The sequence below is a fragment of the Stylophora pistillata genome, chromosome 3 (assembly GCF_964205215.1).
Source record: "Stylophora pistillata chromosome 3, jaStyPist1.2, whole genome shotgun sequence".
Classification (NCBI taxonomy): domain Eukaryota; kingdom Metazoa; phylum Cnidaria; class Anthozoa; order Scleractinia; family Pocilloporidae; genus Stylophora; species Stylophora pistillata.
The window spans coordinates 22,137,442-22,157,907 of NC_142521.1; the positions used below are offsets into that span (position 1 = coordinate 22,137,442).

General features: G+C 39.8%; 2 protein-coding genes across 7 annotated transcripts in view; one reads left to right on the forward strand and one right to left on the reverse strand.

The window, feature by feature from the left end:
• The first annotated feature begins 964 nt into the window (after positions 1-964).
• LOC111340821 (uncharacterized) overlaps positions 965-20,466 on the forward strand; it is a 26,886-nt gene continuing 7,384 nt past the window's right edge. For 2 of the 5 annotated variants that reach the window (XR_015998706.1, XM_088753292.1), the window contains exons 1-5: positions 968-1,165; positions 4,143-4,350; positions 5,605-5,641; positions 5,974-6,065; positions 10,002-10,045. Coding sequence is in view for 4 of the 5 variants with exons in the window: in XM_088753292.1 (XP_088609418.1) it covers positions 4,225-4,350; positions 5,605-5,641; positions 5,974-6,065; positions 10,002-10,037 (291 nt within the window). In the remaining variant the exon portion in view is untranslated. Of the gene's footprint in view, positions 1,166-3,234; positions 3,474-4,142; positions 4,351-5,604; positions 5,642-5,973; positions 6,066-10,001; positions 10,046-10,343; positions 11,718-20,466 lie in introns of those variants that run through there. The other 3 variants (XM_022947733.2, XM_088753291.1, XM_088753293.1) reach the window with 3 other exon arrangements.
• LOC111340816 (sterile alpha motif domain-containing protein 9-like) overlaps positions 11,627-20,466 on the reverse strand; it is a 36,821-nt gene continuing 27,981 nt past the window's right edge. For both annotated transcript variants that reach the window (XM_088753288.1, XM_088753289.1), the window contains 4 exons: positions 19,019-19,390; positions 17,729-18,421; positions 17,356-17,379; positions 11,627-16,756 (listed from right to left, as the gene is read on the reverse strand). In XM_088753288.1, coding sequence (XP_088609414.1) covers positions 12,348-16,756; positions 17,356-17,379; positions 17,729-18,421; positions 19,019-19,390 — 5,498 coding nt within the window. In that variant the 3' untranslated portion in view covers positions 11,627-12,347. The remainder of the gene's footprint in view (positions 16,757-17,355; positions 17,380-17,728; positions 18,422-19,018; positions 19,391-20,466) is intronic.

Sequence of the window (20,466 nt, forward strand, 5' to 3'; positions counted from 1 at the left end):
AGCAGAAACACACGATGGGATCCTCGGTGGGCACTCGAGCAAAATAGGTAGGTATGAGTGTTCCAACTCATACCGTTGAAGGCGGACAAGATTTTGACAATTTTAGTAGTCTGTATAAGCCTCATTCGGTATAAATCCATTCCCTTTGGACTGTGCACAAGAACTGTTCTGAAATACATCATAAAATGATTGTCTCAAGTTGCAAAGCAAAAACGCGCTTATTCCGCTGGAATCCATTTACTGGCTGGTCTAACCCGAATAGAGCTAAAAAAAACAACAACAAAAACAACCTACCTTAGTGATCTTTTTAGTCATCACAATTTACGATGAATGCACCATGCGCGAAGACAGGCACGCCCTTGGTTATCGGCAGATTGAACGAAAGGAATTCATATCGGACGGAATGGACAGACGGATGTCGGAAAACACGTCTGCTTCACATTCATTGTATCTGCTATCGGCTGCAACGAATACTTGCACAAATGATTCCAGATGAGTTTTTTGACAAAATACATACTGTGCATCAAAGTTATAGCCTTTTAAGACACGAAAAATCACCAGTGATGAGGTGCTTTTATCACAATGAAAACTCGAATTGGAATCCATTTCTGGGTTCGATCACTGATAAATCATTTGATATGCCTGAAGTTTTTTTAGACAGGTTAATACAATTCGAAATTCCTTTCGTAAAACGCAAAATTTCCCGAAACCACTGATTATTATTAAAACATCAAAATGGAAATATGAAATCAGGAAAGGACGAGAATTTTTAACATTGAAAAGTAGCGACACAGACTGTAAGGGACTCACGTGGCTAAAGGTTCTCAACTTCGCAAACTGTGATGTGGCTCTATTAACCTTGCGTGACAATATTGAATCGTATGACATTTCTTCTATCCAATCAACGTACAGGCTTTGACACACCTCCATCACGCCCTTTTATTGAAATGTTTCTGCATTAATATGAGTAGCCCCGCGTCAAGTAACAATGTGGCCTTTTGTTATCCTGGCTGATATTTTAAATTGCTGTGGCGCAGTTCAACCCCCGCTTTCATGCCTGATGATTTTGCAAACGACGAAGCTTTAATTGAGAAATTTACGATAATATTACGGCGCTTTACAGACACGACAACTCTTGAGACTTGATCGACTCCTTTGAAACAAGGTGAGTAACGAGAACTAGCTGAAACTTTTGGATTGCTGCATAGAAAATTTCATCATATGCTCTGTTAAATTATTGTCCAACAACATGAAAGCAAATTTTATTTTACGTTTTGTGCAGAAAAGTCTAGTTTCTCTTTTGTGATATGTGCCCTCTTTGACTCTCATATTGCATTATGTAACTCATTTCTACGATTTGTATTACATAATTCTTTTTTATCGCACTTAGTATAGTTTCACTTTCGATTATTTTGAGTAAGAATCATTAGTATAATGATATTGAGGTCATCTTACGTTCAAGTTTCACGACCGTTTATTCCGCCAAACAAACTGGAAAAAAGATGAAGTCTTATGCAATCTTTCACAACTATGGCCACATTTCAGACTGGTTGTTCAGTGCACGAGTTCACGGTATTTTTTTAAAGGATAAGAGAGGCTGTCTTCCAAATAATATTTTTAAGTCAGTTGCGATTTGACAAATAACATTCTTTCGGTATCAAAACACTGATTTATATAAAATTCATATTTCTGGCCAGAGATCTAGGTTTTTGGTTACATTCATCAGTGAGTGCGCTACCACAAACTACATACAAACTCTGCTCCATGTGCGGAATTATTCGCCAGACAGCGAAGCTATAATCAACAGAACAAAACTGCTGACCAGCGAAGGTCAAGTATAAAGAATCAACTAAACTTGTTTTGTTTTATCTCAGATTATTAGCTTTTTAGTAAGTTAAATTCATTCACTTTCTTTCAATTTTTATACAGAATGATTGGCTCGGGAAATTTTTTGTTAGAGAGCGCATGTCTACTAGAAGTTTAGAAAGAAATCCAGACATTTAGAAAGTTTTGTTGCTTTGACAATAACGGAGTCTTTGTTTATTGGTGTCGCGCGTAACATTAAATTTTGAAAAAGGTGAATATTGAAGTTTACATATTCACTTGAGTATTGTAAAGAGCGTTTACGCGAGTCAATATCGCTCTAGTGTAATCTTCCATTCGATAACGACGCCATTTGATTTGATAATAGATCCGTAGGCAACTTCCACAGTACGGTCAAGAAAAGACCCTTGCAAGTGCAAAATGAAGGCTCTGTACAAATGTGTGTGGTTTAGTTAGAGACGAATTGGGCCTCTGTTATGTTCACACGCGGTAAATTTTATCGCCAAAGCGCGGTTACTTGAAAGAGTGTTTCATACATGTGGGCGAAATTTCCTGCTTGTGGTTGTTGTGCGATGCAAGTATCGGTATTTGGATAATCTCGGTGTCCAAACAATTCGGAAATATTCTAGTCAAAAGTGAAGATTTGTAAAATCTATTCTGACCGTTACAATGCTTATTTCATCTAGACTGAAATCGTGTTCCCACGAAACATGTTGTTAGCAAAGCCTCTTCTAAGTTGGGAAGTTTTGTGTAGAGGCGACTCATAAGATCTTTGAAAACCTTTTGAACCATTCCGCCCCCCATAATCGCGCTCACTCAGCCACCTCTAACATACAAACATACTCTAACATACTCAGAGGAAACATTTTAGAGTTTGATTTAGGATAATTGCTAGTGCCACACAGAAAAATGATCGCTGAAACTTACACTTGAAAAGAAGACATGTTGTTCAGGGAAACGCCTGGTCTAGGAAACTAAGTAATGAATCGTAAACCCTGTTCAACTGACCCTAGACCGAAAAAATAAAGTAAACTTCAGGCTCAATTTGTGGGCTAGTCGCAAGCGATCGAAGTCTTAACATAGTATTTCTACGCTCTGTATGATCAATTTTGCATGCTTGACCCAGCTTTTGAATAATTCATAGTAGCAGAATGATTGGAACAACAAATACAGTCGGCCAAATTTATCTTGAATGATGTCCGATTCTTTTTAAAGCGTTAATGCATGAATAAACATTTTTACTGAGTTTTATTTGTTTGGATTGTTTTGGTTTAGATTGGATGATTCTTTCCAAATATCAAATCTGACAAATTCATTCGACCAATTAATCCTGTTACAAATATATCCTGTTATCAAATATATCACTACATTTCGTAGATAATGCTATTGTATGATGGTTTAATTATTTAAAGCAGGTCATTCCTATCTGTTATTGCTTTACGTCAGAGTGAATATTCGCGAAACCAAATATATCCGCAAGTAATCAAGAAAAGTTTGTTTCAAAGATGTTGCTTTATGAGAAATTTCGAAGTTTTAACAGTTTAAACGCCTTTTCTTGTTTAAAATGCTAGTTTTACATTCGGAACGTTAGTAGAAGGTACTATGACAGTCCTCAATGACAAACAGTTCATCTGTGGTTGCCAGGCCAGGTATGCAAAAGATACTAAAGAGTGTTAAAAGTTTTCATTTTAAAGGACGTTAATTTTCAAGCTTTGAGCCAGGAGAAAATGACTGCAAAGTGTAATTAGTAAAGACGGTTACAGCGCAAATGATATATTATCTAAGTAATTACACTGTATTGAGAATTGCAACTCAAGCAGATATAAATAATGTATGGATGTTTTAAGGGAAAATATAGAGCATGAATGATGGAAGGTAAGTTGTAAAATTGCGCCTATGCGATTCTCCTTCGGTCTGTATGTAGCTTAGCATCGCTCTGCGATTCTTTACCCCAAAATTCTTACCCAGCACCGACGACAAATGGTTAAGTTTAGCCATCCTCGAAAAGGAAACGTTTTAAGTTCCGCAGTGTATGTGGCATTGGGTGAAAGATCGCGATCTCCATCGCATTTATGGTTTTATTATAATTTCAATTTGTATTTGGAACTCATTTTTTCCTAGTTCTTAGTAATTGTAACGCAATTCAGTCTACGGACTGCCATGTTCGATATTCTAATAAACTATCTATCTATCTATCTCTATCAGTCTATCAAAGTAATGTAGAGTTATTCACTCGCAGGGGACATGGAAAGCATTGATTCTATTTCTCGATTTGTACATCTTTCAACGTTACCAGATTTTTTTTTTCTTTCCTCCAGGTTGTTTTTTTTTTCTTTCCTCCAGGATTAGTTCACTATTTTCGCATTGGTTGATGGACCCAGCATTCAAAGCATTCAAAGGATGACAATAATTCCAATGAAATCAAAAGTATTTTCCCTGATGGAAGTTTCTCTTCACACTGACATGTCTTCCTGTTGGATTGTTATTCGGGATAAAGTGTATGATGTGACCAATTTTTTGGACGAGGTTGGTTAATGATTTATGTGATGAGGATTAAATAAATTTGTGTTTTGTACAAGAAGATTGTTCGTACATGGCTTCCAATGCAGTATCCTTCAATTCTCAAACAGCATCTTAAATCTGCCCCTTGCGAAATTTTATTCAGGCCATTATAAAGAATTACAGTTGGACACCTGTCATAAGAGGACCTTTTTACAAATAGGAGCGCCGAGGGAGGCAGCTTCGTTTGAGCCCATATCAGAGCTCTTTAAACTCTCTATTTTGTAACCGAGCCTGATTATATAGTGGTGACAATATCCAACTTTATTTAGTGAGGGTAAAACATAACTTAAGACCCTGCATGACTGTATGACCAAAATGATTGAAATAAAAATTATGAAAACTAATCTGGTAAATTGTCGAAAATGATGATTAAAACAAATTAAAAGTACATAATTCCAGTAGGCTCCTGAAGCCAATTCGGAGCTCCACGGTATATTTAGTTAACAGTCCTGAAAAGCTGAGTTTCGTCTGCGAAGTATTAATACTTTCGACTTTAAGTTCAGGCAACTGAATAAAGTTATAACGTAACTCTCATCGCTGGTTTGAGTTTTAGGTGCGTAAGGAAATTCGAAAATGGGTCTTAGCTGACTCGCTAATTGCGACTGATGAAATCTCGTCAACCAAGTTAGAAATATTTTCCCATTGACGCAATGTAGCTTGAAATGTTGCGACTTGTTTACCTCGATAAACGTGGTCATACTTCCAAAACGAATAGAAAACAGTTCGTCTTGCGACCACAGACCAGTTTGGTTATCGAGTTTTATACATTTTATAGTGATAGCACACTTAATGCAAGTCTGACCCACATATATTTGTAAAGTTAATTAACAATTATTGGCTGAGGTTGAGCATGCTGGCGGTACTTATCAAGACCGCAGTTTGTGTTATCTGCCGATGAGGAACTGAGGCCTTGATAATTATCGCCATCATACGAAAACCGAACCGTTAATTGTTTTAATATGCATATTCCTGAGCTGCCCTTATAAAGACAAGAGCGCATAAAACTATTGTCTGTGGTTATGACGTCACTTCTACATATATAAAATTTATTATTTTGCTCTGCACATTTCTGCATCGAGCATTCCAAGGATAAGTGAAACAACTTTATTTCTTGTTTATTCGTTTAAAATTTATTGTCTGTAGATATGACGTAAGAGAATGTATAAAAATTATCTTTCTCCAGTTGAGCTTGTTGATTTATTTTTCGGTCTTCATCAGCATCCAGGAGGAAGGGAAATCATTCTAGAACACGCAGGTGAGTAGGTAGAAAATCTTCAGATGAAAATAAAGTACGACTGAAGTATTTCATTGAGGAAATTTTCGCCATTTAGCCCGAATGGCAAAGTATCTTTGAACTTAATATGAATTGAAACCGGGGTAAAACAACTCTGTCTTTTCTTTACTTGAAGAGCGATTCTTTTTTTAGAACATATCAATAGAGCTCATAAAACCAATAAAGCCTTAGTTTTTTTAAATTAAAATTGTAAATTTGCTCTCTGCGTGTTCCATCGTCATGATTAGTCTAACTTGGTACAGATATTATATTACTCAGCTGGAATAACTTGAACTAACGCCGGCTCATTTCAGGTATGGATGCTACAACTGTATTCCAAGACATAAGCCACTCGATTGAAGCTCAAAAGATTCTCTCTAAATATCAAATTGGAGAACTGAGAGAGGTTAGTATGCAGTTTGAAGTCAAATTTGTTAGTGGGACACGTAGTGGTTCTGTAACTAAAGCCCCCCCGGGGGGGGCAAGAGTGGCCCGGCCCAGGTTCGAGATCTGACGAGTCATTGTGTTGTGGCTTGGAGCTCTATTCACTCAGTATCCGACCTCCTTTTACTGAGAAGTGTAAAAGGATTCCAACGAGCTGTGAAAATTATAGGGGGGTCACTTGCAATGGACTAACATCCCATCGACAGAAAGGGGAACAATGCCTCTAATCGTTTCACACCACGGTGATTGGGAGAGGCTTTGCTATCTTATGGACCACACAGTTAGTGCTGACTTAATAATTTACATAGCGCAGACCTCTATATGAATATATTCAGTCGCGCTTCACAATATCGTAAGATAAAATTATGGCAAAAGTAACTAAGATATAAGAACCTAATGGAGCCTACGAGTCTATGTACTCAAAGAAAACAATAGCCTAGCTAAGTGAATAAGAAACACGAGTAAAAATAAAAATCTATTTGAAAGCTAGATTAAAAAAATTAGTTTTGATAGCAGTCTTGAAAGTGTCCAATGTCTTTATGTTACGAATTGTCGAACGTAATGCATTCCAAAGATGAGGTGATTGGAAGGCACGATCACCAACGGTTGGACGGGTCCTGGTGCTTGATAATTCGAGTAATAAAGACTCGTTTGACCTAAGAGAGCACCTGGATCGCCTTTTGATGCTAATTAAATCAGTCAAATAGTTAGGGGCTAGACCATATAAACACTTAAATGTCAAAGGGAGAATCTTAAACTTTAAACGGTAACTAATCGGGAGCCAATGAAGGTGAAAAAGTAGTGGTGTAACATGGCAGTATTTTGGTGATCCAGTGACCAACCGAGCTGCGGCATTCTGTATCCGTTAGAGTTTCATGATATGTGAATTCGGGAGGCCATATATTAGACTGTTACAATAATCTATTCTACTGGTTTTGAAGGCATGAACTAATGTTTCGGTAACTGAACGACTTAGATATTTCCTAATTCTACGTATATTGTAAAGATGATAGAATGCTGATGAGCAAGTTCTGTTAATATGACTAAGCATACTCATCTTCGAATCAAACCAGATTCCTAAGTTTCGAACTTCAAGTAATGGAGCAATTTTGGAGTCGCCAACCGATAAGATGCTGTTACTGACTTTCTGAAGTTGTTGTCGCGTTCCAATCAAAAGATATTCTGTCTTATCGGCATTCAGTTTTAACTTGTCCGTTTGCATCCAATGACTAATGTCAGCGATACATGATTCCATGACAGTTAAGGCAGCGAATTCCTCCATGTCATTTCCTGGTCTAAACGAGATGTACAGTTGTGTGTGATCTGCATAACAATGGGGATTGGGAAGATGTGTTTCGATGATCCTAAAAAGCTTGCTGGCGTAAAGAGAAAATAATAGACGGCCCGAGACAGCTTCCTTGTGGAACTCCAAATTCAAGATTAAAGATATTCGATCGGACTCCGTCTATAGAGATACGCTGGGTTCTGTTAGAGAGGTACCATTCAAACCAGTTAAGTGCAGAACCTGAAATTCCAAAATCAGATTGAAAGCGATGCGAGAGAATACGATGATCAACGGTATCAAACGCGGCGCTTAAATCAAGAAGCACAAGCAACGTGACGCACTGATCTTCCATGTTCATCAAAATGTCATTCTTGACTTTAAGGAGGGCGGTTTCTGTACTGTGGTGCTGTCGATAGCCTGATTGCAGTGAAGGAAAAAGATCATTCTCGTTTAAGTAGCATTGTATCTGATCAGCTGCCACTCTTTCAGCTGATTTTGAAATGAAGGAAAGATTGCTGATTGGTCGAAAATTTTAAAGACTAAGTCAAGACCTTGTTTTTTTTAACAGCGGTGTAACAACTGAGTCTTTACAATTATCGGGGAAAAATCCGGATTCAAGCGACAAGTTTATCATGGTTGATAATATCGGGAGTAACTCATCAAGGCAATCTTTCATGATGTTAGTAGGAACGGGGTCAAGTGAACAAGATTTTGTCGGTGCTCTAAGCACAAGTTTCCTTAAATAGGCCACGTGTACACGGTGAAAAGCAGTAAAGGACGAAGAACGGTGAGAGTAATGGTGGTTAATACTGCTGTATGAATTCTCAGTTTCATCAAGGTTAACACAAAGATCCAGTATTTTCTTGACAAAGAACGACCCCATGTCATTCGCCAAGGCAAATTTGTCACAGTGCGGTGGAAAGAGCGTTTTTGCTGACTGATTTAACAGTTTCTTTGTAGCAGCAAAAAGCTTGCGTTGATCCCCAGAAATGTTGCTGATGAAATTTGTGTAGAATCCGCAACGAGACTTATCCATGAGAAAGACAACTTTATTCCTAAAAAATTTAAATGATCTTCGGTCTGATGCAGACTTTGTAGCCCTCTAATTACGCTCGGCTCTTCTCCGGTCAAGCTTCGCAGATCTGATCTCATCAGATAACCATGGAGCTTGAGCTCTTTGAATCATCTTTCTCCTCCGCCAAGGTGCGTGATTATCAATGATGGACTTCAAAGAAGTATTAAAAAAAAAAAACAAATTAACTTGAGTTGCTAACACAATTACAGGTAACCCAGTAGTTTACATTGTGGGCTGTAAACAAATAATTCAAATTGAACATAATTTTGTTAAGAATCCCAACTGGCCGGAGGCAAACCAGTTGGCTATTTACAAGCATGGCCAAGGATTTGAACTCGGAGCCACCGTGAAACAAATCCAGGGAGTGGTCAGAGCGTGACTTGAACCCGGGAACGACGGATTGCGAGTCCGACACGCTGACCACTCGACCACGCTGCCTCCCTTAAAACAATCAACAAGACCAGCAAGGTCCCTAGGGGTGTTTAGCAACAATTCTGAATTACAAAGATCATTCTTAAACTTGGGAAGATCAATCGATTTAATTTTCCGAAACCACATTTCCTTGACAGAGGATTCTGACTTGGAACCTTTTAAGTTAAACAACATAGTCACGTGGTCGGATAAAAAAAAGAGCCTGAAATCGGTGTGTCGAGGATGATATTGTCCATTTTTCTGGTGAAAACTAGATCCAGTGTATGTCCATGAACATGAGTTGCAAAGTGCACATGCTTTGCAAGTCCGAATGAATCAATAAGGTCCACAAACGATTCAGCATTGGGATTATCCTGTACATCGACATGGATGTTAAAGTCACCGCATAACAATATGGGCTCTTACGTATATGTGCACGATCCTTCGCAGTAAAGCACTATTTAAGCAATAGTGAAAATCAGACCTGAAAAAAATTCAGGCCTGTACGGGATTCGAACCACTGACCTCTGCGACACTAGTGCAGCGCTCTACCATTTGAGCTAACAAGCCAACTGGGAGCAGGCCATCAAATTAATTCGACATAAACCCGTAGATGATAAATCAAACAACAAACATATGAAATACATATATATGAACTGCGGTTATGAAACAGGCCTGAACTTTTTTCAGGTCTGATTTTCACTATTGCTTAAATAGTGCTTTACTGCGAAGGATCGTGCACATATACGTTTCATAACCGCAGTCCATATATATGTATTTCATATGTTTGTTGTTTAATATGGGCTCTGTGCATAATACAAATGATTCAAGGTACTGGGACTTAACCTATTTTGTTGTAAGGGTGATCTGAGATTTTACTTCGCCTACCGCATAAAGATGGGGGAAAATGGCAAGCAACAAAACCTTATATGTCTAAATGTTTCCGAGAAACCCGATACATTTTGACTGGTGCCCTGGGTGTGGTGTCGATCGTCTCAACAGTGAAAATGAACCGCGAAAACCAGAAGTGATTCTGCATACTAGAAATCTTAGGCCATGTTGTTGTCCTGTTTTTGTTGCAGTTTGCTGATACATTTTGAAAACTAATCCGTTCTTGTTTCTTTTAGAAAGACAAAATCTATAACTCCAAGCCTAAACCTTAAGGATCGAGGTAAAGTGTCATAAGTTTTGTCTAATATAAGCTGTTACCACATCACTCATTGCAATTCTCTGCTAAAGGAACTCTCTACGTCATCAACGATAGTGCTACAAATAAAACTTTCTCCGTTGTGTTTCGTTGGCTTGATCGAAGTGATCTCTGATTGTTCCCATTGTGGTCCAGAAAGTCCGGCTTCATCGTATGTTTCCATGTGTTATCTGGCTTGGTACATCTGTGCACAAACTTAGAGGTACAAAACCTGGCCAAGAAACAGGTAATAACAGATTGTTGTTAAACGTTTTATTACCAGATGTCCTCCTTGGCACCACCAATTAAGACAAGATACATGTCTAGCGTACGGATATTTGGTTTTCTGTTGATCAATGGCTGAATAACAAGGCACCAAGTTCTTCCACACAACTTTAAGTGGCAGTTGTGAAAAGAACGAACAGTAGAAAGGAAAATGCAGGAATTTCAAGAGAGACTCTCATGAGTTCTTCGTGGGAGACATAGGCTTCGCTCTTAAGACACAATTTTGTCATTTAGTACTGAAAAGATGATCATACATTGGTCATCCGTGAAGTTCATATTTAGGCGTTTCTCCTTCTAGCAAAAGTATTTTGTAGGTGAAAAACCAAATCGGATAGCCATACAGCAAACGTATGTCTCAAAACTCTTCTGTTTGATAAACGTTACAGTTCTTTTCCAACTAACCAGAAAAAAATCACTTTGAATTCAGTAACACTTCCATGTAAATCCTCAAATTTAATTTTGCATTCTTCTTGAAATGACGGTTCTGTTAGCGATAAGTATCGCTAAATCGTTCAGTAATTTCTTTACAAATACCAATTGTTGTTGGTGATCACAAAATCTTCGGTAGAGATATAGTCTTAAGTGAAAAATAGACAGTCCAAAACTGCATGTGGCTACTGGTGTAGCATAATTGTTATAGCAATGAGAAGAACTACAAGTTTTATAGTGATGCTCTCTTCCGTAGGATAAAGTTTGAATTCATTTGAAAAACCATATGTTAATTTCACATGACTTAATTAGAAAAAAAATATTTGTAACATGTAAAATTTAGATAAGTTGTCTATATCGCTGAAATTGGTAGAAAGCTGGAGACCCGATTTAAGGAACACCTTTAAAGTAAATTCGGGAGAAGACTTGAATGCCGTAGAAGAGCATATAAAGAAACTTTGTGACCATTATTTTTCCTCCGACAACGTTACCATCTTACCGCAAATAATTCCATCCTACTGCATCATGCTTACGGAATATTTCACCCTTTGAATGAATCGGTTTAAGTAGCTATATCTCGTAATTTTTCTTCTCAATTACTAGCTTGCGTTCAATTCGCTAATTTTTGCACGCTGAGAGGTAAGTATACCTTACCAAGGAATGTTCGCTTCTTCTCCATCAAAAAGTCCCAACGATGTAACCTCCAGCAATTTATTCTTGGGAAAAACAGAAGTTGTTGCAATTTGTTTTCAACAAAGTGCAAGAACACAGGCGCGGCAATAAGAAAAAGTGTACCTTGCGCCGGCTTCTACCATTGCTTTCACTGTGATCAAAAAATATTTCACAGATATCCAGTTGATTTCTGATTAAACTTTATTATTCTTAAGAAATTCTGCCCCATATAAAAACGTTCGGATTGAATAAACTTTTTGCCTGCCTAGCACCTGACGGAAAGCATTAATTAAAGCTTACTTGAAATTTAGGCTTCTTGGAATTTTCTTCGGCTTCATCAGCCACTCAATTGTGTCCTGCAATTTTTTTGCGATCTTTGGTCTGACGAGACGTTAGTAAATGGCAACTTGACCTAGAAACAGCTCGTTTCCGGTCTGGGCCATCTATACAGCCTAATTCTAACTTAACAAAGCTTTTCGTTTAACCTGAATTTATCCCGGCGCCTTGTTATGGACCAGTGATGTCAGAACTTCTATATGTGGCAACCTATCGACCAGGGCGGCAGGACTGTAAAGATGGAGGCAGGTGGTCAAGTCTTTCGCATAGCAGGAACACAGAAAAGGAAAAATAGGGCCAGACGCGGTAGTTCAGCCAGGCGAATTGCGCTGCATTTGTTCTGAATAAGATGACATGTAATTAGCACAAAAAAGTGAATAAGTGAATTAAAAGGTGTCTGTATAAACAGCTCAGTTAAGAATTGCACATGCTTTCCTTCAGTCTTTGGTCATGACTTCAGTAAACAAGCTCAGATCATTGCAATTGGTATCAATTGTTCGTTCAACGTGTTGCTGAGGAAAAGTGCAGAAATTTAAAATCCATGGAGACTGAGCCAATTTTACAGTTAGGGGCAAGATTCTTCCCAGATCCTACCATCCTCGTTAAGGTAGGGGCCTAAGTTCCATATAAATCGCTTATGTTCCTTTCTTTGTCGGCAAACTTTCTTCTCATCTTGCGTGCACTTGGTACATACAAACTGGCAAGTATCCCCCCGCCACGAATGAGCAAACGTGCAGCGATCGATATCGTGAAGCTGGGAACTAGGGTTTGTGTGAATTTTGCATTCCTTGGACTTGTACTCTCCAAGAACCAACACCCCATGATGAAGCTTTCCTTTGTCATCAATGCCTGTTGGCTGAAATTTGCGCTTCTTTTGGCCCTGTTTCCCCGTGACGGTTTTAAGTCTGCTGACCGTTTGGGACTTAGCCGGCGCAGCTACGGATGGACTATTGTGACTTTCTGCTGATTCTTTTTCTCCGTCTACTCCGTATTTAACGGCTGTTGCATACGAAGGTGAGGCTGTTTCGTCGGACACAATCCGAAATCCTGTACCTGAAACTTTCGGAAGTGTCGCAGGAGGGGCTTCTGATTTTGCGCAAGAAGACATGTTGCCAGGCGCAACATGAGAATCACCATAGTATTTAGTAGGTGTTTTTGTGTCAGTCGGTTTACAACCAGTTACCTCAGTGAAATTAAAAGTCTCTTGCTTTATCAACATTGAATTTCTCTGTGCATTGCTCTCCGAGTCAATTGCTTCGTTGCCATCTTGATTAACGGCAGAAGAAACACTGTTACAATTGGCGTTTGATTCTCCTGTAGACATCTCATTCATCTGCTCCTTCTCTTCTAGGTCTCCATTGATAGTAGAATAAGTGTCTTCGTCTATTGGATCGAATGCATACGGACCAGTCACGGAAAATCCGACATAAAACCATAAGTTGTCCCTGCTTGGTTTGGGATAGAGCATGTCGTCAAAGCGAAGCTTAATTCCATGATAAATAATGATACCTTTAGCTTCTTTTTGACCCTTCACACGCAAGAGTACGTCGGAGACTTCTTTGCTTCTCCAGAAGTGAGTCTTGTTCCTCCCTTTTCTCTCTAGAGTAGGAAACCTTTGACTGCTTACAATTGCGGAAAGGCCCTTTCCCTTTCCAAGGAAGTATTCAGCCCCCGAAAGCCGAACTTTCCAGCTTGTTCTCTCTTGAGCAATCCGACGACATTCCTTAACAGAAGCCAATGTTTTAGAACCATACGGTGCCAGACTACCATTTGGTAAGGGGAAGTGGATCATGCAATTAAACAAGTGTGCCCACTCTGAGTCTGGAAACCTCTGTACCCAGTTTTGTACAACATCATCGAGCTCTTTCACTGGTGGCTTTTCTTCACTTCGCAGTCGAAGGCACGCCCTCGAGAAAATCACCATGTCATCGTGATTCCCATTATCCTTCAAGCATACTGGCTTAAGAAGACGATAAATTGACGAAACTACTTCATCATCAAGGTTAGACCACCCACTATATAATGTCTCACGGCGCTTGAAAAGAGTATCTTGCACTATCTGTGGAAGGAGGTCAGGTGCTCCTTTCAAGACTGGCGACAAAGGCAATTTAACATCTACTAGGTCGCTTCTGTCAAATTCAGTAATCTCGTAGAATTGTCGCCGCAACTTGCAAGCTCTTATTAGTGCACTTCTTATACCATTCATTTCATTTTCATCATACGTGGTTAACTGCCGGTATTTGAAATCCCCGAAGAGTTTGTTCAGTAGGTCTAGAGTTGTTCGACTGAGACCCTGGACGTATTTATGGTCATCTGGCAAAAGTACTTCTTTCATCCCCTTAGGAATTTCTTCTCTATTTAAATAACGTGATAAAAGGTTACTGTCGAGAAGAAAGCACGGTAAGCCCTTTACAATTTTCAACAGCAATACGATCACTTGAATTTTCCCGATCATTGAGTAGTAGTTGAGTGACTGCATCATTTTAATTGCTTGGTCATACACTTCCAGCGCGTTACGGCATATGTGAATGACATCGGGAAGGTGAGACACGAGACTAGTACCATCTTGATCGTTGTAATCTCTCAGTTGTAAAACGTAGAGAACGCCTTTTGTTGTATAATGATGACTATAGCTTGGTTGCTGGTTGATAGCAATATCCACAGCAATGTGCGCTGCTTCAATCCCAGTTTTAGGTCTAGAAGATCTCTTCTCTCCCACTTCACTTTCTACCATGACGTTATAAAGGAGCTCATGCAGGATATCGGTTCTTTTAAGTTCTTCGGACCGCATCTCATAGCCCATGAATCTTGCCAGCTGTTGCCAGGCGTATGCTTTATACTCTGTTTGGTTGGCCTTCCGGCAGGTCGCAATTAGAAATTTTAAAGTCCTGCGATTGCCATCATCTTGTGCCTTTATGTCTAATATCAAGGGGGAGTACCTCGTGCGAACTTCATAAAACCCGAAGGGGTCGGTTTCAATATCTGAACCAATAATGTCGTCATCTGTTCCTCTTTCTTTCGATAGGCAAACTGGTTCGGAAATTCTCTTCCGATCTAGGAAAATCTGGAAGAGCTGCTGTCTCAAAAATTTGTTCACGTAGGCTACTCCTTCCTCTGCGTTTTCCAGTAGTTGAAGGGCAATTTCTTCAACATCCATTCTTGACTTCACAACTTCGCTCACTAGGTAATGGGCAGGTTGCCAACCGCTATACCCATGGGTCTCGTCGAACCCTTCAAGGAGAAGTCCTCCGAACAGGTCATGAATAAGATCCTTTCTTTGATGCTCTTCCTCGCCATCATTGCTCTCTTTGTAAAGCAAATCAACCACTAGGGGATGAGGCAAGATATAGCGGCTATTACTGTAGAAGTGAAGAAAGCAGCAGAAGTTGAGGAGCTTTTCGTGTAATGAATGGGAACTTCCCAGGGTGGCCAAAGTACTATCGATGTGATTCTGAAGCCGTTGCTCTATCTTGACGTATTTTCTGCCAAAAAGCTCCAACCCAAACCAGATAAATCGCTTTTCGCGCTCAAGGACCTCTTCGCCTTTCTTCCGTTTCTCGCTATCTTTAGTAATGTTCATTAAGATGTTCTTCACAAGCTGCGTTTCGTTCGGATCCAGTTGTTTCAGGGGCTTAATGTCAAAATATAAATCAGGGCCTGACTTTTCAATGGGAACGGTGGAGAGTATGACACATTTTGTCTCCATTGAGGTGAGACCCTTTGACAAACGTTGAGTGTCGATCTGAGGAAAATTGTCAATAAGTACCAGAACGGGAGGTGAATAATTAGGCTTCATCCTTTCGTAACCTTTACGTTGGAGTTCTTTGATCTGAAACTCGGTACTGGCTGTGATAGCCTTGACAAGTGCACAACGGCAGGCCTTCCGCTTCTTCCACAAAATTCTCCGACACAGAGTCGTTGCACCAGACCCCGGTTCGTAGGGGATAGTAACGGTCTTGACGTAGCAATTACGATCACCTCTTGCTTCACTGAGGGAGTTTAGGGCTTGGTCAATCTTTCGAGTTATTTCCTCCTCCAGGGTTCTCTGAATGCTGTGGTCATGGAAAAGGTTTACCTGGTTACACTGTGCACCTTTGTAGAAGGCATCTCTGACTTTTTCAATGTCCTTAGTCAAACGTGGCAATAGATTCTGAGGTTCTGGACAGTAGACTTCAAGATCAACCCAGGAGTTGATAACTTTGTTGAGAATTTCTTTTAGGCCGGTGATATGGGGAAGTTTTGTGGTAGCACCTCTTTCTTGAAACTCAAAAGGTCCGACCATTTCTTTAACAATTTCTTTTAGTAGATCCCAAGATATTCCGGTGATGGAACATTCTCTAAGTTGTTTTCTAACCAGAGGTGACCTAGAAGCCTTGATAAAAGCATCAGCGACCGCTTTATTTTCGCTTATAATGGTGACAGATTTCCGGGCAATTTCCTCACCAAGTATGCTGAAGCAGCTTTCTGCGATGTCTGACATTTCGAGAACGGCATTTTCTGCAAATCCAAGGAAAACAAACATTAGTCGCCCGGAGGGAAAGCTCTCCATGTAGGCAGTCAATGTTCGGTACAAATAGTCCTTTGAACATGTGATCCAATCTTCTTCCTCCATTCTATTTGGCTCCTTTAAAATCCAAGTAGTCCCTCTCAAGGAAAGGGGACAATCCTTGTCACCAATGGAACCTGAGGACACATCCTTAAAATCGTGGAGGGTCTTGATGTTTGCACGCGCGCCGTCGCCCACCTCGTTGCAAGAAAAGTATAAGCCATCTTCCTTTGAGGCAGCATCGAAGAGATCGAATACGGCCACCCAAGGAATGTTTTGCAAAAAAGATAATTTTGAAGTCCCTCTGTACTCAGGAGGTAGCTTGTTGGCAACAAGAATGTAGCGATACTCTTGAAGGTTAAGGTCACGTAAACGCTCTCTGACTATCGTGCTGAACTTCTGGAGGTCACCGTCATTGGTGCTCAGACCTGTAATCGTTAAATGCGGGATTTTTGTTTCAAAAATACTCCGTTCATTTCTTTTGGGATGGGAAGAGTGGCTGGACGTCTTTTTTTAAATCTTTGAATGTGTACGGAGACAACAGTATATTTTGTGGCAACAAAGAATCATTCCTAGTGACAAGCTGTTTTTACGCGCATAATGTGACAACTAGCGATGCAACTCGTTACACTGTAAATACTGATGCCACATCGTCTTAAGGGGGCACATGGCCTTATGAGCAATTTTTGAAACTGATAAGTATGCGCAGAAATAAGTATAGGGACCTGAAAAACTGATTTCAAAGGTAAAAAAAAAGGAACGAGAATGCTTGAGTCATTTTCTTAGAGATTGAATTATATTACATTGTATAAGCTAGGGAAATCGCGATGAAACTTTTTGAGTCTACGGTGCACGAACAATGACACTTGTGCTGTATCCTGTAGTAAGTCATGCACTTTCCAAGTTCGAAAAATACCAAGGAATACTTTTTCAAGCCTAATTCCAACTAAATCGCAAAGTGGCACATTGGAAATCATTTATGCATCAAACAAATTGTTACTGCAGGCGTTTAAGCGAAGCCACTTACCATCAGAAGTTAAACCACTGCCCCCTGAAAAGAAAAGAGTGAAACAAGTCAAATAATGATAAAGGTTGTAAGAAGGATGACTTTCACAGGAGTGTTCTTCAATGGAACAGATCAAGTAATAAAAATCCGATCGCTATGATTAATATCAACTGAGCATTTCTTCACGGATCACTTTCTGATCATAGGAAAATTACATATACTGCGACACACCGCTGTCCTTTACCATTGCTCGCATAGTCATGATCACAACTGCTGAGGTCTCCAAACTGACCACACGATGCCTTACCTATCCGATCAATAGATTGCAGGTCTCGTATAAGCTGTGTATTTTTTTTCTTTTTCAATTAGCTACCTCAAGAAATAATTTAATTACCAAATGTGATATCCCGTTTCCATTCCTTGTACTTTGTAGATAGGGGGTCTCGTATTTGCCACTTTACTTCATTTGGTTTTACACAGCAAGATGCACCGTTGGTACGAATTGCGGCTTCCACACACTCGTCTTTTACTTTGAAAAAGTCTCGCAAGCCTGTCTTGCCAGTGCAGTCCCTGCTCTCGCTCTTCTCGGTCCAAACTTTGTAGTAATATACGTTATCTTTACAGTAAAGAAAGTCTCGAGCCACCTCAATTTCTATGACATGAAGATCATTTGAATTTTGCGTGCTCTTAACAGGGATGAAGTAGATATTGACACAATTTTGTTCCCCTCCTTTCTGAAGCAGCCTATCTTCGCTTTTTATGTGGTGATCAAGGACATCTTGGAAGGCTTTATTGATATCGTCTTTGATATTCTCAACGTCAAGTCCAATTATTTCTCCATGTCGGAACTTCGAGCCCTGCTCTTGAGAGTCTGCCACTCCGAAATATATTATACCTTTCCTGTCAGCATTTAAGCAGGCGCAAATGAACTTTTTAGCCTTCTCCATAATTTTCCATCTGAGTGACCCGGGGCTGGCGCCTGCGAGAGACTTAAATTCTACCTCTCTGTCTTCGTGAGCATCTAAAGCAGAGCCGCGCTGATAGAAGAAATCCACCTCTACCTTAGTTCCGAATTTCCTTCGTTTACCTGCACCAATAAAAGACAATAATGGTAAGAGCTTAAAAGTCGTGTCTTGCATTATGTTTACTCTAGGAAATTCTCTTTATCGTCCTCTATGGATCTCAGCAAAGCTTAGATTAGAGAGGATCTACTCAGTTTGTTTCTAGTCTCTCAATACATGGATACTGATAATGCAGGCGAACCACCGTGCCGAGTTAATCAACTATACGTTTTTGGACGGATAACTCTCTCAGTTCTCCAAGGAGGCAGCGATGCAACTTCATGGCTAACACAGTGAGCCATCACTTCAGAGATAAGGGGTTGATTTTTCTTGCTAAGTCGGCCAGGATCAAAAGACATACGTTTAAGTATAAAGCAGCATCTACCATGTAATCAATTGTCCCCGTATTCTCCTTTGATAGTCAAAGGTAGACAGCTATAATTACTGTTCTATATAATGTACAGTAATTATAAAGTAAGGCGCTCTTTTCCTTCACCCCCTCCATCAACGTGTGAAATACTCTAGAAGAGGACTGCAGAATTTCGCCGATACAAATAGTTTCAAAATATCCCAAGGCTGCGAGCAAATCATCATTTTCAAATTTGCTTCCTGGGCGTACTCACATTTTGGGGATACCTCCTCTGACCTTACAGCTGGCATTTTATTTACGTTACTCGTCTCTGTTGTGTCACCATACTGTTGGATTGGCGGCAAATCGTCATTTTGTCGCACTGACGAAATCGAAGTCATCAGTGGGGAAGAAAAGGTACCAATCACTGTATCTGCATACCGAGAGTTGGTGCCGAGGCTTAATTCACCTAAAGTTTTTTCGATGTATGGGTGTAGTTTATCGGCAGATAGTGTTCTGACTAGCGTGGGGGTTTCGTCAGTTCCCATGGGCGTTCCGTTTTTTTTCAGCCTTGATTCCTCCACCGTACCAGAACAGTTTTTCGCTTCTGTTGGTGGTTGGTGTTCAAGAGAAATTCGTAACGAGTCTATATCAGAATAGAAAGGAAATATTTGATCTTAAACGATATCGTAGAGTACAAAAGAAAAATTAATAAATAAGGAGCACAAAAAACAAATGTACCTTGTTATAAAAGTACCATTACTTCTGTTTAAAAATAAATAACGGTAACTGAATTGAGGGCATAGGGTAAAACATAGACTGGACTGTATATGTGCACGATCCTTCGCAGTAAAGCACTATTTGAGCAATAGTGAAAATCAGACCCGAAAAAAATTTCAGGCCTGTACGGGATTCGAACCACTGACCTCTGCGATACTAGTGCAGCGCTCTCTCTGCACTAGTATCGCAGAGGTCAGTGGTTCGAATCCCGTACAGGCCTGAAATTTTTTTTTCAGGTCTGATTTTCACTATTGCTCAAATAGTGCTTTACTGCGAAGGATCGTGCACATATACGTTTCATAACCGCAGTTCATACATATGTTTCATATGTTTGTTGTTGATAGACTGGACTGGACTATTTTTTGGACCATTTTTTTGGACCATTTTTTTGGACCATTTTTTGGACCATTTATAAGGGGGAAGTACACCATTAGTAATCAGGGAGGGGTGGGTGCAGTCTATAAGTTCTGAGGGAGGGGTGGGAGGCAGAGTGTTATTACTCAGGGAGGTGGGAGGTGGTTGTAATTGTAAACACTACTGGTTAATGGAGCTTTTACACGATCGTGCAAATTACTTGGATCGGTTTTGCGACTGACTTTTTGTATAACAAAATTTTTGCGCTGGGCCGCGGCGTTTCTTTAAACTTTTTTGTCATGCGAAAGCGAAACTGCCACGTAAACACTGGACTTTAATTTTTATTGAAAATATTACGTTTACGATCCTACACTGTTGAGTTGCCAGTGTGGCATAGGTTATGCGTGTGCCTTTTGAGGCGACTTGTGCACCATTAGTTTTCCTTTGTGCATACAGTATGTAATTACCAGCTTTATCTATCTTCCTTTGTCACTGATGTTATCGGACGATATCACGAAATTTCCGGTCCTTAGCCCTTGACTTAGCCGCATGTAGAAAACATTGTTGGTACTATATAAAATCATTGTT